This window comes from Canis lupus, chromosome 34 (assembly GCF_048164855.1).
Source record: "Canis lupus baileyi chromosome 34, mCanLup2.hap1, whole genome shotgun sequence".
Lineage (NCBI taxonomy): Eukaryota > Metazoa > Chordata > Mammalia > Carnivora > Canidae > Canis > Canis lupus.
In genome coordinates this window covers 19,934,966-19,962,552 of record NC_132871.1, presented here as the reverse complement: position 1 = coordinate 19,962,552, position 27,587 = coordinate 19,934,966, and the positions used below count along the sequence as shown (strand labels likewise).

At 35.7% G+C, this 27,587-nt stretch overlaps 1 protein-coding gene across 4 annotated transcripts in view; it reads right to left on the bottom strand.

Moving 5' to 3' along the window:
• Positions 1 to 393: 393 nt before the first annotated feature.
• The window catches only part of GALNT3 (polypeptide N-acetylgalactosaminyltransferase 3), a 93,960-nt gene continuing 66,766 nt past the window's right edge, over positions 394 to 27,587 (bottom strand). For 3 of the 4 annotated variants that reach the window (XM_072811507.1, XM_072811506.1, XM_072811505.1), the window contains exons 2-11: positions 22,775 to 23,396; positions 18,395 to 18,567; positions 13,781 to 13,930; positions 11,850 to 12,084; positions 11,245 to 11,362; positions 9,369 to 9,569; positions 6,870 to 7,001; positions 6,569 to 6,670; positions 2,367 to 2,519; positions 394 to 1,490 (exon numbers count right to left, since the gene is read on the bottom strand). In XM_072811507.1, the coding sequence (XP_072667608.1) occupies positions 1,368 to 1,490; positions 2,367 to 2,519; positions 6,569 to 6,670; positions 6,870 to 7,001; positions 9,369 to 9,569; positions 11,245 to 11,362; positions 11,850 to 12,084; positions 13,781 to 13,930; positions 18,395 to 18,567; positions 22,775 to 23,286 (1,899 nt within the window). In that variant the 5' untranslated portion in view covers positions 23,287 to 23,396 and the 3' untranslated portion in view covers positions 394 to 1,367. Of the gene's footprint in view, positions 1,491 to 2,366; positions 2,520 to 4,214; positions 4,356 to 6,568; positions 6,671 to 6,869; positions 7,002 to 9,368; positions 9,570 to 11,244; positions 11,363 to 11,849; positions 12,085 to 13,780; positions 13,931 to 18,394; positions 18,568 to 22,774; positions 23,397 to 27,587 lie in introns of those variants that run through there. The other variant, XM_072811508.1, reaches the window with a different exon arrangement.

The following is a 27,587-nucleotide window of genomic DNA, read 5'->3' as shown; positions in this document are numbered from 1 at the left end:
ATAGAATCTTGTCCATTCCCTATTCCTTTTTTTTTTTTTTTTTTTTTTTATTTATGATAGTCACAGAGAGAGAGAGAGGCAGAGACACAGGCAGAGGGAGAAGCAGGCTCCATGCACCGGGAGCCCGACGTGGGATTCGATCCCGGGTCTCCAGGATCGCGCCCTGGGCCAAAGGCAGGCGCCAAACCGCTGCGCCACCCAGGGATCCCGTCCATTCCCTATTCCTTATGCCATTATCACGAAATACTTGAGTACTCCTTAAGAAATATCTGAGGACTCTAGGACAGGTACTCAGAAATTAGTCAGAAATTAAGTATACAAAATTCATGCTCCCCTCATCTAACATGAATTATATATTTTATCCAAAAGAGGAAAGAAATTTAAAGCAAATAATTACAACAGTGATAAGGATTCATTTTATTGTGTTTTCCACATAGAAGGCTTTTTTGATGAAAAAAATTCTTTACAAAGACAATCTAGATTGAATCAGTAAAAAATAAAATTTTAGGTCTTAAATGAGTCAAGTATTCTGCATTTGAAATTCAATTTCACAAACATTCAAGATTAGTGAATTTTGGTAAGAAATAAAGGCCAGCAGAAAGAAAAGACACTTTTTCAACAGATAGTAATTTATAGTTTGTTTTTTTTTTTTAATTGCTTTGGGAAAACACACAGTATAGTTATTTAAGAAATGTCTTTTAAGCAAGATTTAAGTGCTTCAAGTCAAGTGGGCTTCAGACTAAAAAATATTTTAAAATTTGCCAAGATATTGAAGTGTTAAAAATATTCTCCTTATTCATTTAATTTTATGTTTAAGGAAACCTATGACAGATAAGTAAACAAAAGGCAAATAAGTTTACCTGCATTTTTTTATATAATAAATTCTAGATCTATAAAAGTTTCCTGGTTTGTACACAAAGGCCAATGCTTGACCTTCATTGATCCACTTCTATGTAGTTAAAAAAATACAATATCAAATCTTTCTCCCTCCCCCCAAAAAGCTAGAAGAAATATTTTAAATTGTGAGTGTGCGAATGTAGCTATGCGTATCTTTAAGGTACAAAACACACACATATCACTTTACTTAGAAAATTATTTTCATCATACTGTAAACATCTCTTTCCCTACATCTGGACATTTCAAAATAGTCTTTGGTATTATTAGTCATTGTGCTTTGAAACGGAAACTTAAAAAGATTTCTGTAGCAGTGCTACATAGATATTTTAAGATATAAATAAGAAAAATGCACTTGGAATAAGTTACAATTAGCTGCTTTTGCATAATTTTCAAAAACTACAGTGTATGCCTAGTCACAGTTTTATGAGAAAGAATATCTCCTTTTTCAACTCCTTAATTTTAAGGAACACTTAATCATTTTGGCTAAAAATCCATTTTTGGAGTGGATCTGATGGATTGCATGACACTAAGCTCGGATGCTCTCCATTTGCTGAAAGGCACATTTTTAAGAATGGATTATATAGAAGTTGATCCTAGAAAAAAAAGAAACACAACAGGCATTAAATTTCAAGATTCACAGTTAACTGATAAACATGAAAACTACATTATGATCTTATCTAAGCTAAAGGAGACTGACCTACCAAATGTACACTATTCTCAATTTTTAATCTTTCTCAGGTCAGCCTTGTCTGATAAGATCTTGTTGGTTTCTGTTGTAAACAATACCATTTATGACACTACTTGTTCAATTCACAGAAGGTAGTACATAAATATACGTACAGAGAGTAAGGTCTGAATCAAATTTTCAAGTAAGAACCATCCCATCAGTATATCCATAAGTGACAAATTCTTTAAAAATTATAAGTTATAAAAATAAGTCTTTTAGTGTTCTAGTAGGGCACAAAACAATTTTTAGGTAAGAACTGCTATATCCCAGCTAAGCCTTAACACATAGATTTAAAAACAGAAAAGATCTTTTGCGTATTCTCTCAATTCTAAATTCATATTTTAAAAAAGTACTACAAGAGGAGAAAAGGATCACTTTAGGTGAGAGAAAGATAATGATTTTTTTTTCTCTCTGCCACGATTTTTAAAATGTGACTGTTGCCAGAAGCCCTGTAAAAACTCTAAAAAGACAAATATGAAAAAAAAAAAAAAAAAAAAAAAGACAAATATGAGCAACTATTATTAATAATGCACAAAAGTGTTGATCTGCATAAATCATGTTTTCACTAAGCATAGAGTCATTCTCTCTTATCACATTGGTAGACTTACACAATAACAAAGTTAACAAAGAGAAATTCTGATGGATAACATTAATATGCTATGTTTAATGCATTTTCCCAGATAAGCAATTAGAGCTAATCAAAATAATTACATAAAGGGATGAATTAATTGCTCTGAGGTACCTTCTGGATCTCCCATATCTGCTCTCCACTGGCCACTGTCCTGTGACCTTTGTAGGTACATGCTCTCAGCTGAACAAGACCTTGAGCAGCATGAAGACACAATTCCTTCTGGATGTTATGCCGAATTTCATGTTGAGCCGAGTATTCAAAATACTGTGAAAAGAACAATGCTATTACTGACCTGTATCCTCATCATATATCCTCAGCTGCAAGATAATGGTCCAATAATATTGATTTTTAAAAAATGAGCAACCCTCTGAATAATGAAGTCATTATTTTGTGTACTCAACAAAATAATACTAAAAAAAAAAAATAGGTATTAGAAACATAAGCTGAGCTTTTAATGACAGAAGATGCTATAACCCTTTTCCAGCCTATCACCAGCAGGTAGTTATGTAAGAGACTATCTTCCTCCCATGTCAGAAATGGGAAGTAAGCAGGTGGGATGGAGGTTAGCTAGGACAGGTACACCACAGGAAAGGACCCGGAAACGTCTAGCAAGCACATTAACTGCCTCTTTCTCTCCATAAGTGTTCCTTCTCTCTTATTCATCTCAATTAATGGAGTTTCTATTAACACTAGGAATAAGTAAATGAGGTACTCTCCATGTCTCAGTTTCCTTGCCTGTGAAAATGGGTTCCTACCTCACAGGGTTATGAGGATAAAGGGTTAATATATGTAAAAACACTCAGAACAATAACTGGTACATGGTAAACTTTTAATTCATCTTAGCTATTATTACCAGGATTAATGTTTCTTTCTCTCCATTATGTCTAATGAACTAATTAGTTCCTTAGTTCTACTGAATTTCCCTCACAGATGTCACCATCCCACTTTGCTCTGTACCCCACTTCTCTTATTCCGGCACTCAGAATCTCTACCGTAATAGGTCAAGCTACCTGCAATTTCTGCAATTTCACTCTGCTGCCAGTTAGTCTTTCATAACACCTACCTGATGCCCTACCTCCCTTACTTGAGTGAGTCACTACTGTTGCTTAGAGGAAGTCCACACTCCTTAACTAGTACATGAATTCTTCCGTCACTACTGTTGCTTAGAGGAAGTCCACACTCCTCAACTAGTACATGAATTCTTCCGTTTTCAAGCTTCTATCAACCACTAGAGCCTGCACTGTACAGCATGCTCTTTTCACACAATTTTACCAATGCAGAACACATGCACCCATAACTCTAAGGCTGCTTTACTGTGTTTTGCCTGAAATATCCTTCTGGATCCTCCTCTGCCCAGCAAATTCCTTTTTAATCCTTCGAAAGTCAATTCAAATGTTACTTTGCTTCTTTAGTTTCCCTGAGCTTGTCGTACTGAACGAGATTACAGCCTTTTCCAGGGTTCCTACGGTACACCAGAAATAACTTTGGTAGCACTCTATTGGAATTGTGCGTGCTAGTAGCTAGCTGGCTTTACCATGGACCAAAGTCAGGCAGCGTATCTTGTAATAACATCCACTACAAAGCAAATATGTCATAATGTTGACATTCCAAAGATAAAATAAGTGAACATAATGGATTTTCAATAATGAAATAATTAGTCTTAGCAATAATATTTATTGAGCCCTTATTATGGGCTAAGCAGGGGCTGTTCTAACCCCTTTATGTGCACTCCACAAACATTAGCTGAATTAATCTTGAATTCCCCTGGTCTTGGCCTCATGCTTAATTTAGCTCCTTCCACAAATATATCCATCATTTTTATAACCGATAGTTCTTCAGATGGAGACACTGAATGAAAATGAGAGGAGATCATGAAAACAGCACTTTGGTTATACTTCTTTAAGAAAGATAAATCTTAGGATTTCAAAGATGGTACAAAAGTCAGTATTTTACTTCACCCACATTATATTTTTTTTAATCCTTGAAAGGCAATTTATAAGGAACAGGAAGTAGCTGAAGATACTTGGGCAACCAAAAAGAATATGTAAATAGCCACCTGGGAACACTGGAGAGACATAGCCTAGAATGAGGATGAATACCCTGGAATAGAAAGCCAGAGAAGCAAAGCATTAAGTGCTACAAAACCATAATGACTTACACTGCATTGCACCAGTATATTGGTCAACAGAGCCACATTACCAAAATACTTTTTTAATTTATTTTTTATTTTTATTTATTCATGAGAGACACAGAGAGAGAGGCAGAGACACAGCAGAGGGAGAAGCAGGCTCCATGCAGGGAGCCCGATGTGGGACTCGATCCCGGGCCTCCAGGATCATGCCCTGGGCCGAAGGCAGACATCTGCTGAGCCACCCAGGCGTCTCCAAAACACTTATTTTTACTTGGCATGTACAAGTGCTGTTACAGTGGAGCTTTATGTTACAAAAATATTATCTGGTCAAAACAGTAAAAGGGAGCAGAAAGAAATGATCAAGTTGGATGATAGCTCTAAAACACTTAGTGCTCAAGTAAATTTGCAAAGGAGTTCAAATGCAGTGCTTAACTTAAAAAAAAAAAATTTAAAGGGAATAAACCAAAATAAAACCAATGGCTATATTATAGTGCTAGAAATCAGAGTCATTTCCTTCCTTTTTTTTTTTTTTTTTAAGAATTTATTTATTCATGAGAGACATAGGGAGAGAGGCAGAACCATAGGCAGAGGGAGAAGCAGGCTCCCTATGGAGAGCCGGATACAGAACTTGATCCCAGGACCCCAGGATCATGCCCTGAGCCAAAGGGAGACGCTCAACCACTGAGCCACCAGGAGTCCCCATTTTCTTAAAAAGTTTACTAGGGGAGGCCTGCAAAGCTTTCTATGATCAAGCCGCTTATCAACATTTCTGACCTTGTTTCCCACCCTGTCCTCCTGGACCACTCTGCTGCGGCCACACTGACTTTCTGACGGCTCCATTTACCTGCCACTGGCCTCTCACCATGCACCCCCTCTGCTGGAACACGGTTCCTCCCCAGATCCTTTAAGCCTCTACTCCAATGTTTCCTTTTCAAAGAAGTCTTCCTGAACCTCCAAAAACAAACACCTCTCCCCCTCCCGCATGTTCACATTATCCACCTACCCTGTTTTATTTTTCTTTATGCCCAAAATTACATATGTTTTTCTTCTCCTTCAAGAATACAAGTTCTCATTCCCACCAGGTTCTCACTAACTCCTAGGCACCTTCCAAAAAATGTTTTCAAATGTCCTCTTTCCAAGGAAAATGTCTGGGCATCCAGCCTAATCCATTCAGATGCCCTCCTCCATAAAGCAGTCTGAATGCTTTATCCCAGACCTTATCATGCTGACTGTAACCACTGTCTTTGAAGTGTAGATTTCCTGCAGGAGTTAGAATCTAAATTGCTTGAACCCAGTAGAATATCCTGCAAGCAGGGGTCACTCAGTGAATTTGTTGAATGAACAAATGAAAGAGTCCAATCTTTCCAGGAGTTAACTTGTAAAAGGCAAGGCAAGAAGCTAAATACTAGAAATGATATTTTAATAAGTTCTGTGCCCAGAGTAGGCCAAGTAGTGACATGTGACATTTGAGTCTTGACTGTTTAAACAAAGAGTGGTAACAAGCAGATATATCATCAGTGGAGGATAATCAAGAACATGCCTTTACCTAACAACATATTGAAATAATACCACGACTTGCAAAGAACTTATAATACTGTTCTTTTGGTATTAACACTGAATAGAACTTGCTATTTTTTTTTTAAGGATTTTCTTTATTTATTCATGAGAGAGAGAGAGAGAGAGGCAGAGACACAGGCAGAGGGAGAAGCAGGCTCCATGCAGGGAGCCGGACGTGGGACTTGATCCCAGGTCTCTGGGGTCACACCCTGGGCTGCAGGCAGCACTAAACCGCTGCGCCACCAGGGCTGCCCTAGAACTTGCTATTGAGTGCAGTTAAATAAATACAGCCTTTATGCATAATTTTGCAAAATCACCTTGCCAGTAGTGCCCCAACATCAAAGATCCATACAGAAGATCCCATTTTTAAATTTCAAATGGCTTTGTTCTATTATTTTCTCATCTGCCTTTTTACAGAATGGGTAAGCCATTTCAAATTGTTTTCAGAATCAGAATGAAGTCAGAATCAAGTACTCAGCAACTTTAATATTAATTGCCAAACTTAACCTAAAACATTTTAAACACTCATTTAACTGAATACAAAGCTGATTTGGGACTTCTGACAACCTACTCGTGTTTGTAAGTGCCAGTGAGAAGGGAGGACTTTGAGTAGTGCAGGGCTCACCTGGTTTCCCCCGAGTCCATGACACGTGTACAAAATTAATGGTTTGCCTCCTTGATTATTTTCTCCAACATCCAGACACAGAGGCTGACCAATGCTTTTTATCTAAAGGGAAAAAAAAAAAAGCGTTTTAATCTATGTGGTTGATATTTTTTTCAAATAATTTCAGGAAATAGTATTAATAAATAGTAATGTGAAATCTTAAAAGCCATAAACCAAAAAGTATTTCAGCAATTTTCCCTGAACCATGTAAATATCTGTGGTGAGGCATATACCAAGTAAAAAGGATCAGGAAAATACTCACATATCCAGATATAACAGGATTAAGGTCTGGCACATATGCTTCTGGATAAATAGTATTCAGATACCATGTAAAATTTTTACATTGAAGGCGGTGCTTTATTTCAAATCTTTTTGAAAGATCACCAAATGATTTCTAGAGAAAGATGAGAAGTAAAAAGAATGCTTAATCAAAACAGTACTGATAAAGAAGTTCAAATGCTATGCTTTGCATTTATATTTGTGTCTTAAAAAAATTCTAGGCCAAAATATAAGATGTAATTTAACTGCATTCACCATTTATTCAGGCAATAAAGATGCCTCCCTGCTTGCTTCTGCCTTGAAAAAGAATTAAGTTACCACGGTAGGTGCTCACATAATGCTATTTTATTCTTTCTTTGTGCTACTCAACCTCCCTCATGAGGCAAAGATCTCTAGAGAAATGGTAGTGGGAGAATTCAAAATTGATCCTAATTTTATGTCCAAAAATGATCTGTAAAGTGAGGTGTGAGGAAGCAGGTATAAAGAAATAGTTGCTGGGGCACCTGTGTGGCTCAGATAAGTGTGGCCCTTGATTTTAGCTCAGGTTGTAGAATGAGCTCCACCTCGGGCTCTGCACTAATTGAACCATTCTAAAATATATTTTTTTAAGATTTTATTTATTCATGAGAGACACAGAGACACAGAGAGGCAGAGACACAGGCAGAGGGGGAAGCAGGCTCCATGCAGGAAGCCTGATGCGGAACTCAATCCCGGAACCCTGGGATCATGATCTGAGGTGAAGGCAGATGTTCAACCACTGAGCCACCCAGATGCCCCAAGAAAACAATTTTCAAAGAACACTATTAAACTGAAAATATATTTGGTCTATAGGCAAAGTTTTAAGGAAAAATTATATTTGTTACCTAAATATGCAAAAAGTTTAAATGCCCAAGCTTACCATTTCAATTAAGGTAAATATTTTCTCTGCCAACGTCTAAGTTTTTGCAAAATGTATAAAACTCTAAAGGACTTCCGGCTAGGTTATGCATTTTATCACAAGATCTGTTTGCCCTGTGGTAAAAATAGGGGTTTAATGGTTCACTTCCCCCCTTGTGAGTGATAAGGGAGTGTAAGCTGCAGTTAGCACATGCTTATCTGCTTGGCCAAGGACCCGCGTGCAGTACACAGTCTGCCCAATTTGGCCTGGTGGCCTTAAATAAAAAGATGGCTATCTGACCCAGGCATGCTCTGACTTTGCATCTTACTGACATGTTACAGGGAGATACTGGAGAGAAAAGCTGGAAAGAGGTAATCAGACCTTTTGTTGTAACAGTCAAAATGTTGATGCCCTTTAATTTCAATATATACCCTCTTAAAATCAGCACTGTTTCTTACAGAGGGTTGGGTGCCGTTCACTGAAGCACATTTCTAAAAGTCTAGTTCATTAACTACAACCAGTACTGAACCTGTTGGAGCTCAGTTCCAATGTATTAGGCATCATAATTCTGCAGAGCTTTGATCCATGTGAGATCAGTAACAAGAGTGCCATAATTTCTCTGGGAGACAGGCAAGTATTTCGCCTCTCAAGACGGGGAAGCAGAGAAAAGGTTGGCTGAGCATGCACCCCGTGTTGAGCCAATCTCTCGACCACCCTATAGAGTGTCATCCCATTTAACAGTTGCAAAGGGGGCTCTGCCAAGGTAACCTAGCAAGCAGTGGAACCAGAACTTGAAAGAAAAAAAGCCTTGATATTCCTGGGTTTATTCTCCTGCCACATTCTGACACTGTTTCCATACCCAGTTCAAAAACCAACTTAGCACCTTTATTTAGGTGTCAATCACATCTCCCAAAACCAGTTAAAAGTGGTTCCACTTAATCTTAGTTTGAGGAAAATACTGAACCAAGGCAGTTACAAAAACTAAATATCTTCCATTTTATTTTTTTAAGATTTTTTTATTTATTTATTCATGAGAGACACAGAGAGAGAGGCAGAGACACAGGCAGAGGGAGAAGCAGGCTCCATGCAGGGAGCCCGATGTGGGACTCCATTCTGGGATTCGATCCCGGGACTCCAGGATCACACCCTGAGCCAAAGGCGGAGGCTCAACCGCTGAGCCAACCCAGGTGCCCCAATATCTTCCATTTTAAAGAACAAGGGGAATGCCTGAATTTTTTTTAAAAAGCAGTTTATTTGATTTTTCCTTAAAAAAAAGAAAAAACTGGCATCAATAAGTTATTATATGTTGCATTTAAAAAACCGACTTAAAAAATAAATTTTAAAAAAGTTTTTTACTTGGGGGCACCTGGGTGGCTCAGTCAGTCAAGTGTCTGCCCACGATCATGGGTCTCTGCTCAGCGGAGAGCCTGCTTCTTCCTCTCCCCCCCGTTCATGTTCTCTCTTGCTATTCTCCATCTCTCTCTCTCTCAAATAAATAAAATCTTTAAAAAAAAGTTTTATATTTAAACTGACTCAAATAAGAAAAAGAATATGTGAACTTGGTGTGGACTTTTATTGTAACTTAATTATTTAGCTCTAACTTACTTGTTTAACAATTTTTGCTGCATCTGTGTTTCTCCTATAAAATATTTCCTTGTATTCATCCATCCAGACTTCTGCAAGGCGAACTTGGTTGCGAGCAATCACCTGAGTGCCTTTTGGAAAGGTATGAGGGCTTTTGCTGCGAAAAACATGTCCAACAACAGAGCAAGGCATAATCTCCAACTGCCCACCACATTGCCATACCTGATAATTAATGATATTTGTTTAATTTACAGTATTTTTAAAAAATCAAAGTGTTGCTTTTAAGTTCATTAAGATATTAATAAAAACAAAATATAAAAATTTATATATAGTGTCCACAAATAGTCTCTGTCCCTTGCCAGTTCAACTTAAATTCTTAAATATAAAAAACAATTTTATGAAATGGTACAAAAACTAAAGACCACAAAGGCATATTTTCAGAAAGTAATTTAACAAAATAGTGATTTCAGAACTTTCATAAAAATCAAGCCCCACACTTCTTTTTTTGCAAACAATTATGCAAGCTCTCTCATACCAAAGACCAAAGATTCTTCTGTTTTTGACTTCTATCTTCTTATACAAGGCACATGAGCACCTCACTTGAACCAAAGATTCTCTCATCTATGGCAGGAATTAGCAGTCTTAGAGTAGGCAGAACCAGACTCTTATTTCCCCCTTGCATATTCAATTTTGTAATTAAGAAACAAGTCCTGGGGCAGCCCTGGTGGTTCAGCAGTTTAGTGCTGGGCGTGATCCTGGAAACCCTGGAGACCCTGGGCCCAGGGTGTGATCCTGGAGACCCAGGATCGAGTCCCACATGGGGCTCCCTGCATGGAGCCTGCTTCTCCCTCTGCCTCTCTCTCTCTCTGTCTCTCTCTCATGAGTAAATAAATAAAATCTTAAAAAAAAAGAGAGAGAGAAAGAAGTCCAGATAATAACCAAGTACAATCTTTTAAGCTTGTACAGTACTCAGTCATTATAAAAAAATTCACACCTATTTAGAAACAGAGGGTCAAAAACACTTATTTGCATTAACTCTAAATAAAATGGAAAATTATTAAATTAATATCTACTGACTTAAATATCTTAGCAATCAGTTCTGCCATAAATAGTCACTAAGCAAAAAATCTAAAATGAATATATGTTTAATAATCTGTGCTAGTATTAGGGCAAATGAGACAACCCAGTGGTATTTTTAACTCAACAAATTGTGCCTGAAATCTAACATGTGTTAGGGGTTGGGAATACTTAAATGGATAAAAAAAAGACTCCTCCTTTGAGCAGTTCAAATTTGGCTACGATCATCACTGCCATTATGTGATGGAACCAGAGCTAAAACTTAAATCTTCTAACTCCTAGTTATTTTCCCACTACGTTCCAGACCGAAGGATGAAAGATGAATGAGAGAGTCCTTGCAGAAAATAAACTCATGAAGTCAAATAAGTATATGTGGAGGCCATCCAGAGTTTGTTTTGTTTCTCATATTAACTTTTAATATGCATAGGGAAAAAAAGCTCATTTAATCCCAAGAGTTAATGTCTTTTAAAAATTATACATAAATGTTTTTCCATTCTGACTCCCTTGATAATCAACTCATTTCCTGAAGCACTAGATTGAATTATATTTATCTTGGCTAGAATTCAGTAGCTACAAGTGCATTAATTGGTGTTATTGGCTGGACACAGGCGTTTAACTGAATCCTCTTGTTACACTGGCAGCAACGAGTAAATATATTAAGTTACATTTTAAAAGAAATACCCTTATTCTAAAATTTCTAGCAATTAAATTTTAGAAAGCACATAAAAGTAAAGGCTGCACACATCTATGATCTGTATCAGCTAATTAGAACAGAATGTGTACTATATTGTACTATAATGTACTATATTTATGAACTTACTCTGAAAGACATTTCTATATTTTCACCTCCCCAGATTTCCATTTCTTCATCATAAGTTCCAATATATTCAAAATATTCTTTTGATATGGAAAAAAGGCCGCCTGCAAAAGTGGGTGTTCTGAAAAATAATCCATTGTCAAACTTTGTTATAAAAATTAAATAAGAAAAAAGAGCTTAAAGAGCAACTGAATCAAATTCACAAAGAAATTAAAGAGAGATCACAATTTCCAAGGTTTTTTATAGTCTTACAATAAAGACTAAAAATGCTATCTTCAGTTTCAAGATTTGTGGGGGAAGGGAAGCACTTTAAGTATCTTCTCCCAGCAGAACAAAATTATGACGTATCTTCTGACCAAGCCCAAAGATTCTGAAGTGATGATTATGAGGAAGATGAAAGGCCTCATTTACTTCTACTTCCGACTCGGTAATATCATGTGTAAGTAAATATATACATAAGTGGCTTTTCTATTCCCTACATAGAATGTGTGTGTTCTTTATTTCGTTAGTGAGAATTACCTTGGAGGCAAAAAGTGTAGAAAGCTAAGAGGGCATACATATTCAAATAACTGAACTGACTTGTAAGACTTTGAGAGCAATCCTCTTACTTAATTGGGTAGGTTTCATCTTTCCTTCTTTGCCTCTCATGATCAGGAAGCGATTCCCAGCCAAATGAAAGACTCCAGTCAAAGTTTCCACGGTTGTGATTACTTCCATAAGGAGAAGGTTTGTTGAATTCAAATGTGTTTAGATCTATGGATGCAATATCCGGACTCACTACAGCCGTGTAGTTCTCGGCTATTCTGGCCAACAAAGGTTCCAACCAGCCGTAGAAACACTCACCTGGAAGGGACACAATTCTAATCAGTCCAATGAAAACACTGAGGGTTTTCTCTTTTGTTTTTTTTTTTTAAGACGGTTTAGAGAGATGAGAAGAATAGTCAATTGTGTTTTGAACATTTAACACCGAGGAGATTTCTTAAAGGTTTCTTATGATGAGATTGAAGGTAGAGTGAAAAGGGTAAAGGAAGAATCAGCAAAGTTGGGAAAATTTATTACACAAGGGATTTTTTTGTTTTGTTTTGTTTTGTTTTTTTACCTTAGTGAGGAAGTAAAATAACACTGGAGTATTTAAGTTTCAGATGGTGTGTTTCCCTCTGAAATGGGCCACGAGTCAAAGGCAACTTTTTGCTGATCCATGCCACCTAACCCCAGAAGTGCTCTGATTTAAACTGGTCTCCCTAAGGTGTAGTAATCAAAATCCTAATTTCTGAGTCTTAGGAGAAAATAAGTTAAGGAGTCAGAATATTCTGATTTCAGCAGTTGGAGAAGGACCATTCAAACCTGCCCCAGGCCTATCGGAAAGTGGGCCCTAGTATTACGGACATGACTCCTGTTTTCACACACAGAATTCCAGAGATTCAGTGCTACCCAGGTCTTCCCATCAGGCAGAGGGCAGCGTTGGGCAGTTACTAGGAGGACCACTTGGCATCAAGATCGTCATCAGATACATTTGCCTGAGAGGAAGACTATCCAGTCTGACATAATTGTAATTTTGGAGCAGGAGAGGAAATATTGGAGAATGAATCATTTCCTTTTTAAAACACCTCTTTTGGAATACCTTCAGACCTCTCTTCATTTAAGAGCCAGGTATTAGGAGAGTACTGGGTCTGTTGGCTCTAAAGAGACCCAAGCAAATCCAAAAGCACTCTCTAACAATTAGCGTATAACCAAAACCATTTGCCAGGTCAAACATAATCTAAGGGCTAGCCAATTCAGTTCAAAACTAAATACTAATATAAAAAGGATAACCCACTAAATTTATAGCTGAAGGACTAAGTGACATTTTAGTAATCCCTAATGGGAACTTTAAATACAGACTCTAAAAATACTTGCCATATACCTCATTTAAAATCATTGACACTGGAGAACAAAACCATTAAAAACAAAATAAAAAACAGTAGCAGTAGAACAAACAAAACTTGATAATATTCATAGAAAAGATACCCCAGAAGTTGGAAGGGGATACCCCTAACTTAGCTCAGGAGGATGTGCAAATCTTTGAAAAAAGAATTAAAATAGGGAAATTGAAAGTATTAGGACTAGAACAAAGGTTTTGTTTTTGGTTTTTTTTTTTTAGGACAAAGTTTAAAGACAATTGAATGCGTTTAAAACTTTCATTCTTTTTAAACTGTAAGAATCAGCAATAACAAGGAAAAACACTTTTTTTTTTTAACAGAATGAGGATCTGAAAAAAAAGCTCAGGCAAGAATAACTTGCTGTGCAGGTTGATCACTGAAGGATATTGGAGTTAAGGAGCCTAAAGGAGCCTCCTCTGGAGGAGGAGGTAAGAACTCCATGTAAGTGCAAGGAGGTTCCTATCCAGAGCTGTAATCTGCTTCCGCTGTCATTGCTATAATCACCGGTTGAAAATGACGTTAAAGAAAATACAATTAATCATTTAAAGAAAGGCTTCTTCGCTTTTTAAAATAGAGGGAAGCAGAGAGAAAATGTTACAACTATGTACATATATACTTACAGTGAGCATCTAAAAATGTGAGTGTTTCAGCTGTTGCAACTGTTGCTCCTAGCAGCCTTGCAGTGATCAGACCTTTTCTCTCTTTTTGTCTGACTATTTTTACTATAGAAAATTGTTTTATATATTCTTCTAATTTATCATGTAAGTACTCTGTAAAAAAAAAAGTATCAGGATTAATTCTTCCTAAGTTTATATTCACATATAACATATGAAAAGTAATAAAGAAACCACAGGGCAATGACATCTCCACATTCGTCATCTTAACAGTTGCACACATTCTTCCATTAAGATGAAAATTATAACTCTAATTCTTTAATGAAAGAAATAGCTACATATGCAAATCTTAACTTCTGAATTACTATAACACACGTTTATAATAAAACTTATCATGTACATGCAATATCAATAAATATATTTGGGGGAAAGGAGAGACTTCTAATGCAGTAGACCCCAGGACTTAAGAAGACTCATTTGGGAATCTAAGAACATTAGCTAAGAGAGGGAAGGAAATTGAATTTGACTAAAAATATATTTGACACTTCTTAAAATTGAGATTTAAAACTGGAAATTTAAAGAAAAATGCCAAGTATCAAGAGGATTCTCTGATATTTAGGCAGTGATCAAAATAAATTAAAACCAAAATGTTCAGGTAAAATGGCAAATAGGAAAGCCCAAGGCTATAGAGCAGTTTGGGAATATTTTCTCAGAGTCAGCATAAATTTTTGAAAGCTTTGGAATCCTCTGACACACAATTTTTTTTCCTAGCAAAAATATGACAGGAGAAAGGAGCATGTAAGTCAGGAATGAAGCTAAAAACAGGCTCTTATGAATGGGTACATAATTTGAGATTTTCAACATTCCAATTTGGATGAGAGACATGATAAGCAAGAGTTAAAACAGTAGGTAAAATACATTGATCACGTCAGTCAAGTGTTGCTCATATCTTGAAACAACTTTTAAGTCTGCTTTTTCACCACTAAATTCTTGATTCTTTGTTGAGTATATAATATAGTTCCTCAGGTGGCCTTCTCAGGCCTATAGTAGTACAGCCTCAAAAAGATCAGGGAATGATGAGAACATCAACAAATGTCCTGGGGTAGATGTTTGCTTCTGCCGGATTTCAGAAGCCAGTGAAGATGACTTTATCTGTGATTATATCGGGGTTTTTTTCTATTCTCCAGTGGTACAGATAAATGAGTTGCTTATTCAAACCTTAAACATTCATAAAGGAGGTGAGAGTCATAAACAACTTCTGTGGAAACTAAATCTAAACGTTGTTAACATAGAGTAACAGACTTAACTTTTTAACACCTAAGTATTCAGAATTAATTCTCTGAAAGACAAGCAGGGCTGTAATTTGTCTTAAAATATAAATCATGGATATTCTTCTCTTAATCATAGGCTTGACTTGTAAAATAGAAACTTACATAAAAACATTTCAAAGGGGACGTCTGGGTGGCTTAGCCTCTGCCTTTGGCCCCAGGGCGTGATCCCAGAGTCTAGGGATCCAGTCCCACATGGGGCTCCCTGCATGGAGCCTGCTTCTCCCTCTGCCTGTGTCTCTGCCTCTCTGTCTCTCATGAATAAATAAATAAAATTAAAAAAAAAAAAAAAAAAAACAGAAAACATTTCAAAGGCCTTAATGGGACTGATTTTTTTTTTTTAATGGAGTCACTACAGATTCCTTCAGTAAACTGTTCCACTGTTTGATGTGTTAAGGAATTTTTAATTTACCTACAACTTCTGAACTTCCTGTATATTTTAATCTGCCTAAATTCAGCACCCGCCCATACCCATCTTTTTGTGAGGTTAAGAGCACAAAGCTGTGCAATCAGATCTCCTGGGTTTATCTATTTATAACACCATTACTTTTAGCTGTGTGACTTTAGGTAAGTTATTTTATTTTACCCGCACCTCAGTTTATCTCTAAGATGAGGATAATAACACCCTCACAAGGGATTGCTGGGAGGCTAAACTGAAAGATTGCTATACAAATAAAGCATTTAAAGGCAGGGCTTACCACATGGCCTACTCTCTGAAAATGATGGATTATCTTTTGTTTTACTACCATTGGGACTTACTTATCTCTTTGTCACTTGATTTTCCACATATTTTTGCTGCTTTTCCCTAAACCAACTGAAATCAGGGGCTATAGTTTGTTTCTACCTCACAAACTCCTTTACAGTGACTAGGGACACATTTTCCACAGATAGATCTTTGATTCAATAAGACAAATGAGTTACATTGGTATGCAAAGATATCCCCCACCAAGGAAACTGTTGCAAATGTATTGTTAATTGCTATAAAGAATTATAAAAATATCCAGACCCTTTGGCCAGCAGCCTAACTTAACCAAAGATACAATTCAAACAGAGGAAGCTGACATAAGCACAAGGATATTCACTACAGTGTAAGGTATACTAACACTCGGAGTGAATGAAGGTGAATGGTTAAGTAAAATGCATCTGGTCCATCATCGTCAGCAAAAATAAAGTTCTGAAGGTGAAAGAAATGGACTAATAATATTATTATATGAAAATGCCACATTTCAAATTTGTATTTCTGACATGGATATAATTAGATAAACATTATGTGTTTATCTAGACAGTGATTAAGAGAAAGAAAGAAAAATGAAAATGAAATAGGAAGATCATGATTGGATATCACTTTTCTGATTTCCTTTAATTCTATTAATTTTATTTGTACAATTAAATAATAGAAATTACCTTCAACTGAAGGCTTACTACAAATAGCCTTACTGTCCCTAATCTCTAACTGCTTGAAAAATAAAACAAAATAAAAATCATCTGAGAAGAAAGCTCAAAAAACCAAAGAGGGAAAATATCTTTTCTTTTTTCTTTTCTTTTCTTTTCTTTTTTCTTTTTTCTTTTCTTTTCTTTTCCTTTTCTTTCTTTTCTTTTCTTTCTTTCTTTCTTTCTTTTCTTTCTTTCTTTCTCTTTCTTTCTCCTTCCTTCCTTTCCTTCTTTTCCTTTTCTTCCTTCCTTCCTTCCTTCCTTCCTTTCTTCCTTCCTTCCTTCCTTCCTTTTTTAAGACAAAACATGAGAGGCATGCAGAACTTAATCAGATGTCACTTTAAACTCTATGGGTTGCAGACCAAGTAGAAAGAATCAGAAAAAATTCAGAACATTTCAAGCAGTAAATAAATTAGTTAATCACAATTGAATGGTGATGTAACCTGGGTAAGAGGACTGGGAATTCAAATCAGAGATCTGTATGTAGTGTGTACCTATAAGTAGGGGACTGGAATTATAAAATGAATAAAACATATTCACCCATTTGGTGAATATGTTTCACATCCAGGCCAAAAATCTCTGATGGTAAGCAACCTTACTCCACCTAGGTGTTAATTTAACGTGAGAACAGAATCTCAGTCCACTCATGATATTTTGAAATTATAGAAATGTTTTGGAGTGTATGTAGAAATCATTAAATAAGTCAGGTTAATAATTTTATGCTTTATTCACTTATTATAATTCCCTAAGTCTGTATACATCTTGTTATTGATGATATGTCACTTAATAAGCAGTATCTTTTTTTTTCCTTTCTTCATAGTACATAAAATAATGGTTTATCTTAAAATAGATATTGCTTTGGATTTGATGAGAGAGTATTACTATTCCCATTCTATAGATGAAGAAACAGCTAGTTAGTATTGGAGTAAGAAAATGAACTATTGGGACTTCATCAAGATGATCTTAAAGAATTTGGATCCAAACTCCACTCGTTCAAGAATAAATTTTGTGATTGTTGAAATAATCTTTATCTGGTTGGTATTTAAAATACTCATGATGTTTGAAAATTTAGCAACTTAGGGTATTTGTCTAATTAACCTTGTGATTCCAATTTAAAATTTATAATTTAGTAACTGACAAGTGACTTGTTATTTTAAGCAGAAATACATTAAACAATTTAGCTTACTTTGTAAACAATATTAAAATACTTAGCAGCCAAAACAGAATGTATAACTCTATAATAATTTTAACTACCCATTTGTATTATTAATTAATGTATTATCTATATTAACCCATCTAATTCTCAAAACAAACCTAAGAGTTATGTATTACTTACGTATCTCTTCAATTCTATGCTACATGGTTAGACATTTCTTATAATCAATGGCATCTTAGTTTAATTGGCTGTGAGGGTTTTTTTATTCAAGTGGTAAATAAATTAATGATGTATTATATAATAAATTTGAAGAAATATGGCATTTCCCACATTTTACAGATAAAGAAACTGAGGCATAGAGGGATTATGTAATTTACCCAAGTTACATACCTGGTCAAGAGCAGAACTGGGTTTCAAACCAATGCAGCCTGACTCAAGGCTCAAGTTTGTATTCTTAACCACTACACCTTACGATAAAAGTCTTACATTGGGTTATGAATTATGGTACTTCGAACATTTCTGAACTCTGAAATATTTAAATATGGACCCCCTTAGATTCTACTTTCATCCATCATACCTACCATTCAAGGTGTTATATTTAAGTTCTGAGGTGATGTACAGAGAGTACAATATAATAAAACAGACTTTGGACAAAATCCCATGGATTTACTTGGGACACCATCTCATTTGCATGTGCTTTCTTACCATCTACACTAGCATCATCCACCAAAATGATTTCCTTCAGCAGTATGGCAGGAGAAGAATAAAGCACACTGTGGACAGTTCTGAGCAGCGTGGACCAGGCTTCATTGTGAAAAACTATTATGACACTGGTGGTAGGCAGGGGAGGACAGCGCTTAAATTTTTGTTCAATACATCTAGAAGTCAAAGAAGTAGAAGAACAATTATGAATTTTATTACTTTATTTCACAGCTGTGTCATTACTAAAATTATCATTCTAGGAATGATTCTATCGTTCTATCATTCAAACTTTATCATCTTAGGAACAATAGTGGATAACTTTTTTTTTTCCATGTAAGCTGATCTTAATGCTATACAAATGTAAATAGATCAAAACAAAATTTTTTACACAGAGTTCATGTCCACTGATGTAGATTACATGTCAAGAATCAAAATATGCTATTGTAAGTTTTCTCAACAGTATAATTCTAAAATAGCATTTTTAAAAAAGGAAAATAACCTATGGGTGAGACAACCTGTAAAAATGGCAAATACTTGTAATTGCTCAAATAAAAACGAAGTTTTTCTCCTTCCCTGTAAAAATCCTCCATTTTTCTTATTACTTGCAATTTTATAAACAGTGCAACTTTATTAAATGACTATTTACCTTTGCAGAGATTCTTATTTTCTCAAGTATGTAATATTTTTCAAGTTTTAAAAATCAATTTATTTAATCTATACTGGAACCAAAAGGGAAAAAATGGCTTACCACATAATCTAATTTTTATGATGTTCATGATTCAGCAAGACTTACTAAGTTGCTACCATATGCCATATGCCATGCTGTTTTAAAAATTTTGCTCCAATAATCTAATCTATAGTTTACTTAAATAAGACCTAGCATTTCAAAATACTAAACTTAGGAATTTTAAATAAAAATGCTAAATCCGGGTGCTTGAGTGGCTCCGTGTTTGAGCGTCTGCCTTTGGCTCGGGTTGTGATCCTGGGGTCATAGGATCAAGTCCTGCATCAGGTTCCCCATAGGGAACCTGCTTTTCTCTCTGCCTATGTCTCTGTCTCTCTTTCTGTGTCTGTCATGAATAAATAAATACAATCTTTAAAAAAAATCCTAAATCTGTGTTAAAAGTCTTGTGATCCTGTTGCCCTACGAAACACTGATGGGCCTAAGAATAGAGACTGTAAGTAGTTTTTGACTGATTAATGGTACTACACATTTGTTAACCACATTAGTTACAAATTGATCTTGAATTCATTTTTACAATTTCTTCCTCAATGAAAATAATCTTCACATGAAGCCTTTGGGTGTGGGTGGATCTGTACAGTCTCCAGCCTTTGAGAATGAAGCTGACCACAGTCCCTTGCCTACCGAGTTGAGGTGAAGATCAAAAGATACAACATATAGTAGAGGGCTTCACAACACTGTCAAACCAGAGTAACCCTGGGACATAAAATATGTGTGGTCTATGGTAAAGATAAATAAATAAAATAACTATCTTTAAGTTCTTTAAGTACAATCATAAATGGTTGTACAATTTTAGATGACAGTATAAAATCCTTCCACACAGTCAAAAGGCACCTCAAATATAGTGTGTGAACAATCAAACAGTGCTATTCAAACCCAAAGATAAGGAAGTAAATAATTCACTTACAGAGATAAGAGCCTTGCACACTTCAAATGCTCTGTGAGGGTCAATGGTGAAACCAGAGCCCCCAGTATGGTACCAGAGGCCTGGGAAAGCCACCCTAAGAAAGATATCCTACAAACTCTCCGTAGTCACTTTCATAGCCATACTTCAGTTTGAATGTGTGTCAGATCCTCTTCTGAGGAGAGGTCTTTAGGGTGGGATGTTTGTAGTGATAAAAAAGGAATTAGATTGACGATAAAGTATTAACAGTGTGTGTCAACACTGCTAAGTAAGAAAAGGAGAGGAAGGCTACGAGCGAAAGTGATTTTGCTCTCTCATGCCTTCATGATTTCAAATATACATACATAGTCAGAAGCAAATAATCACATTCATCCTCACTGACAAATGAAAGCAAATTATTTATTTTAAATTGAATTTTGGATAAATTACCAATTAGAAATAAAGTCCAAACACAAACTTGCTCATAATTATTCTTGACTCACAATTACACAGAAGGAAACAACTATAGATAAGCTTGTATTTTTAAGACATAAAGGTCTACAAATCAACATAAACTAAAAGTTAAAATTATAAAAAATTCCATGCTATTTTCCTTTAGAAAAAAAAAACCCTTATGATTTATTGTCTTATAAGCATTTTCAGAAGGGAGTTTTGGGATTAAAAAATTTTCCTCAATATTTATTTGTGTGACTAATTAATATATTAATCAAGAATTACAAAAAGTTTTGAAATTTTAAATATAAAAATTCACAAAAATTCACATAAATAAAATGTGATCACTTTAATCTTGCAAGGCTTTCCTTCAGTTTAGGCTAGGAGTTATCTGCTTAACTGATAACTACTAATACCAAGTAAACGTGTCATGTTGTATCATCAATGCAAGTGATAATAAAATTGCACAGTATGATTTCATAAACTCCAATTATTCTGAAACAAAAAAAGCATGTTAAACTTATGCTTTAGAAATTGTTCCACATGTCATTTAAAGTAGTGAAATTAAATAACTTGCCAAATTGACTGCATATTCCCAGTCAAACCATTTGTAAAATTTAGCATATAGATATGTGCTTTAAATTATCAATTGTATGACCATCTGAGTTTAGGAGACTCTGGATCTATATATATATTGTAAAGATTTTATTTATTTATTCATGAGAGACACAGAGAGAGAGAGGCAGAGACACAGGCAGAGAGGAAGCAGTTTCCATGCAGGGAACTTGATGTGGGACTCCATACCTAGTCTCCAGGACCACGCCCTGGGCCGAAGGTGCTAAACCGCTGAGCCACCCAGGGAGCCCTTGGATCTAAATTTTTAATGAGCATGGAAAAGATCAGCAATTCTTCCGAAAATGTGTTCCTTGCTGATATAAGTTAAATTTAAAGTAAGAAAGTGTTAAATCTTCATCAATTCTTCACAGTTCTAGGTATCTAATTCCTATCCAAAAAAGGTTCTTTAAGTGCTTAGTTGTTTTTCACTTACAATGATTTCATTACTGAGTATTATTGTAGCTCCTTGATATTATATTGGGAAAAAAAAACATATCTTGAACTGACAGGGACTGTCATGTCAAAGAATAAAAATTATGCTTCTTGACTAGTGATGTGGATTGCTTTTCAGTCAAGACCTCTTCCCAAATCAGTCAAATGCAATCCTGCATTTTAAACTATTAACATAAGAACGGAACTATTCTGTGCCTTATTATAAAGGTAGAATATTTTATGGACATTCACTTGTTTCTTCACACATTCATTTGAAAATGATGAGCATCTTAACCTTGAATCACACAGATTAGGATAGAGAGACAGAATTCTAATCCATACAACTTCAGAACTGAGAGATTAATAGTTGGAACAAGTATTCATGATCATAAATCTAGAAAAATATGAGTGAGGCCATAGACTTACGTCTGTTAAGTCAGGTTCACTTCCAAATATAATTCTATCATGATCAGAAAGCAAATGTGTAAGCTTCGCTTGCTTACAGTCTTACACTTTCAACAAATCAACAGGTGGTTTGAATCAATTAGCTATTTGAATCAAATAGAGCATTTGAACACTACCTCAAAGATAACGAAATGGTTAACATTTTGGACAGTACAGTAGGATCTGGAGGGAAACTGCAGTAAAGATACTGTGTACTTGAGATGACATGTAAATAGAGTGACATAAAAAGCAATGCTGGGCTCTCAGAAGGTAAAGGGAGACAATTCTATACATATGATACCACACAAAAATCTATAGAGAAAAAAAAATCATCATTGAATTAGCAATTTAACAACACTGTTCCTTAAAAGAAAGGTTACAAAAGGCTACAGGGCATTCTGAAATACAGCTCCAAAGTCTTGGCACTTTTTAAACATCTCTATTTATTCTATAGCAATATACAGAGGAATAGAAATAGCTCCTCTGCCTCCCACATTCCCTGTAAAACCGGTCCCATATACCCTTCTTAATAGATTAGAAAACTAAAGCATTTAAGATAAAGGGTTTTTTTTGTGGTTCCACAAAAGTCAGATTTAAAATTTAGTTTTCTAATTTGTAAGGTAACAACTTTTCACATTTGCAATGCCTCACCAAGAATAGATATGGATAGCCTCAATAATAAGCAAAACATAATTAAACAGCAGTTGTTGTTATTTTGCCTCAGAATGGCTGAAGAACAAGCAAACTCCTTATTGATGCCCCTCCCCTGAAACCCTAATGTTAAACAGTAAACAATGAATATTCTTGAACATACTCAGGAGGTCGAGTGTCTGGTCCAAGATCTCGGTGTAAAGAAATCCTGTCACTTGCAAAAGCATTAAAACAGTGTTTTGTTTCTCCACGTTCTTTTTCCTTCTGCTCTTCAACACTTAAATTGGTTGTCTTGAATGCTTTACCAGAAGCACCAGGTGCATTAGAATCCTGAGGTGGGCGGTCAAGAACCGGTTTCAATTCTGCTGCTGTATAGTATCCTTGCAAACAGGGTCTCTCACCAGCATCAATGTTTTGCCTGACAGGTGCTCCTATTTGCATTTTTGGCATTGCATCTTTAATATTGTTTACAGCTTCTAGCATGAAATCAAACATCTTGTTTTTGTTTATATTTCTTTCCATCTTTGATTCCTCTTTGGAATATTGAATACTTACTTCTCTTTGCATTAAAATCAAAAATATTATAAAGAAAAAAATTACTGTACCAAGCTTCCAGAACTTTTTATGATAATGTCTTTTAAGATGTAATTTTACTAGTCGCTTTATGTGAGTCATTCTGGCATTAAAAGCTTGCCACTTGACAAATAACAGTTATAGTTTCCTCTGTTACTTATATTTTTTTATCATAGATTTGCTGGCAAGAAGATTTCATTAAATGGCAATACCTATAAACAGAAATGATAAATGGCATTAATAGCTATTCATTCCTATAGGCATGGCTCAACTCATTCACTCAACCAACAACTAAACATAAGCTATAAACAATGTACTCTTATGGTTAACAAAAATACAAAGATATTTTGCCCTCAAGAAAATTACACTTTTAGAAGAAAGAACATATTTGCTGTTATTAGCTATAATCTATTGAGGCTATAAATTATTAGAGATTTATCTCCAGGAAAAAATACCTTGTAAATTGTGGCTAATATCTACTACATGATAGGCATGTAATTGTTTTTATAAACAATTTATAAACCTTTACTCCAACTAAACCAGTTAAGATTATAAAGCAGCTTCACCAACAAGTAAACTGGCATGCTTCAAATTTGTTCACCTGATTACACTTGTGAATCCTGACAGAACCAATAAAGACTAGAAAATTAAGAGCATCTATCGCGTTCTTATACCACAGCTATTTGCAATAGGCCACACAAATACAAAATCTAATAGCAAAAAGAAGACAGCACTAAACTTTACTTGATGTGACACTAAAGAGGCAACAGAAATCACTGAGTTACAAAAGCAGTACTTAGTTTAATAAAATACTGCTTGCAGTTGACCCTAAGAACAGAGTAACATGTTGATTAAACTCCAATTTGGGCCACCAGAAGAGAAAGAAAGGAAAAGAAAAAAGAGAACATTGATGATAGCCTGAGTCACAGTGAAGGCTGAATTTCTTCATGATGTTTTCAAAATTGTAATATGAAGGGGTTTCAGCATATAATTTATACCATGCACCATTATACTCAAATTTGCAGAGGCAGAGGGGAAGGAACATGCCCTTTTCCTTAAATTCTAAATATATTTTAAGGCAAATTTAATTTATAGAAGTGAAAATTACGTTTGACACTTTATTCAGTTTCTCTCGTATTGCTAAATTTAAAATTAAAAAGCCAAGTTCTAAGATGGATTCTCTGGCCTTTAGTAAGACATTTTAAGCTAAATAAAACAGGCAGAACTTTAATAGTTCTATATACTATTCCTAATTGGAAAGATACATATATATATATATGTATGGAATAAGCATTTTGACTTCAAAGAATAACTCAATTACAATGTATGTTGCTCATAAAAATGAGATTCCAATATTTCTGAGTTTTGGTTACCTTAAGAGCCTCATATAAGAATTAAAATGACATGGTAAGCTTTTTACATTATTTAAAGCCATAATATATAGTTTCAGAACCACCCAATTGCTGCCGTGTAATTTCTTGTTTACCAAACGTTGTCCTAGGCTCTGGCTACCAAATTAAAGATAGCTCTTGCTTTCAAGGACCAGAGACTAGTATGAAATATGGCATGTCGACATGCAACCACAAAACAGTGTGACATGTGCTGAGATGTAAGACTATGAAAGCAATATGGAAACTAAGGAAAAATCCCGGGGAAATTTTCCCAAAGATAACATCTGTGAGCAAAATTGAAAGATAAGCAATTTTTAGACAGGTGGACAAGAAAGCAGAGAAGAGAATGAATGATGGATACAAAGACATAAAAGCAAGACAAGACATGGGCAGTCCTTGAGTACAGCAGAAGTGGAAGATAGGACACAGCAGGAGGGGAAGCCAGGAAGTCAAAGACCAGCACACAAAGTGAGTTTGGAATCTGCCAATTTTGTTCTGAGTGGGAGGAACTGGATAATTTTTTTTAAAGATTTTTTTTAATTTTTAAAAGATTTTATTTATTTATTCATGAGAGACACACAGACAGAGGCAGAGACACAGGCAGAGGGAGAAGCAGGCTCCATGCAGGGAGCCTGATGTGGGACTCGATCCCGGGTCTCCAGGATCAGGCCCTGGGCTGAAGGTGGCGCTAAACCGCTGAACCACCTGGCCTGCCCGGAACTGGATAATTTTGAGGAAGAATCATAATCATATTTATGCTTTAGATAAATCACAGGCTCCTCAGTACCAGTAAAGGTGACCAAAGAAATGAAGAAAGTAGGAAGGATAGAGAGGACTAATTCAGGAGTCCAGGAAGTAGAATCAAACAGCACTTGGTGAGAGAAAGGAAAGAATGGGAAATGGGTGGCTACAGTGATGACATTAACAAAGGCAGGGAATATAGGAAGAAGAGTAGACTTGGAGTAGGAATTAAAGAGATAATTTGTTCACTTTGGGAAACAAATTTGAGGTGCTGCTAGGACTCTCAAGGTGAGTTCTCATGAGTAAAAAGATATATAGGACTGAAAATCACGGAAAAGCTCTGTGCCAGAGATGACTCTAGGGAGTCAGTCTTGGGGTACAGAAGAGTTCACCTGCAGTATATAATGGAGACCAGAGAAATAGCTACATTTAAGGGGTGACAGGAAAAAGGATAAACTGGAAAGAAAGATCAGGGAATATGAAAACAAAATCGAGGCAATCAAGGGAAAACAGGTTAATAGATAAAGCATCCATGTCAAGTGAATATAGATTTTACAGCTTGCAGTTTATCCTTGAAAGATGTTATTTATTTCACAGTTGGTTCATCTTTAAAAGTAAACTGCACTAGAGCTGGTCCAATGGGCTTTAGTGCAAAACCAGGAATGAACCCTGGCAGAGAATCCACTAGACTAGTTACAGTCATGCCTCGAAGATCTAGGTTTAGGATTTAGGGCACATTCAGACGAATAGGGCAACAATCTAATCTAAGAGGTTCTAGGGAGATAAGAACAGGCAATAGTTGAGGCTTCATAGGATAATGGTCACCTATGAAATACTATCTGATCACCTTTCTTTAACTACAGCTTGATAAATAGATATAAAATCAACCTATGTTCATCCTCCTTCCTATCCCTGAGTTGATCACCAAAAATCCCCTTCTCCAGTGCTTCTAGTGATACTGGATATCCTGAGCCGCCAAACGTAAGCTAGATCAGGAATTTGAGAAGGAATGAGCTGGTCTCCTTTGGACGTTTTAACAACACATAAAGCAAGAAAGGATCCAAGGAAAGTATAAAGGGAGATGACAGGACCAGTTACTTCTCTAACAGTGATGGTTTTCCCAAAACATTATATGCCAGAAATCATATTTGTGGGTAGGGTGGTAAATGAGAAAGAAGGATAGAACTAATGAGGCAGTTGGAAGAAAGTCTTTTGTTTTGGAATAAATTATAAACTAGAGAAGTTCTTCATCAATAAGGCAATAATCTATCATTGTGTGTTTGTCTATCTAAGGAAGCCACTCAATTAGTAGGTTTTAGTTTAGGATATCTCCAATGAAGGAGTAAAGGAAAACTCATGAAGGGCATACAGTGTCTCCCTATTCATGGTTGTTTTTCTGGCACTTACCAGAATGTTGGTGACACAGTGAACACCCAAAAAATGTTTGTTGACTGGAAAAGGAAAGAATGATCAGGATTTCGCTTATTATTAGAAATAATAAACAATAATTCGCTTTTGTTAAATGTTGACTAGGTCCCTGATACTTTAACATCACACAGATTCTCATTTAGTCTTCCAACAATCTTGTGAAGTCATTCCTATTTTCCTGACAAACAATGAGAGTCAAATAGATTAAGGGGCTTGGCCAATGCCATTCATTTAAGTGGAAGGGTACCATTCTCCCAACTGTGTTCAAACTCAGGTCTGATCTAAATTACTAAGCTTTTAACTGAAGTTATCTGAAATAAGATCTTTAATAGTCAAGAATTGAGACTCTAAGGGGTGTCTGGGTGGCTTGGCAGGTTGACAGTTGACATGATTTCAGCTCAGGTTGTAATCTCAGGTCCTGCGGTTGAGTCCCACATCAGGCTCCACACTCAGAAGCGAGTCTGCTTGAGGATTCTCTCTCTCTCTGCCTCTCTCTCCCTCTGTCCTTAACCCCACTCAGCTCTCTCTAAAATAAATAAGTAGACCTTAAAAAAAAAAAAAAACTAACACTCTAAATGTAAAGAGATAAGGGAAAAACCTAAGGAAAGAACTACAAATAGCTTCATATCAGGTAAGGTTTTCTGGACAAATGAGTTAAAAAAAAAAAAAGAAAAGAAAAGAAAAAAAGAACACAACTCTTTTCAGAGCATATTTTTAGCAATAAAGATTGAAGATGAGATTGTAGATTTTAACAATAGAGTATCAAAAGATTGAGATCTTTTAGTGACAGAGTCTACTAAAGTAGGAACATGATGCTTTCCTCTCTTCATATTATTTCAAAAG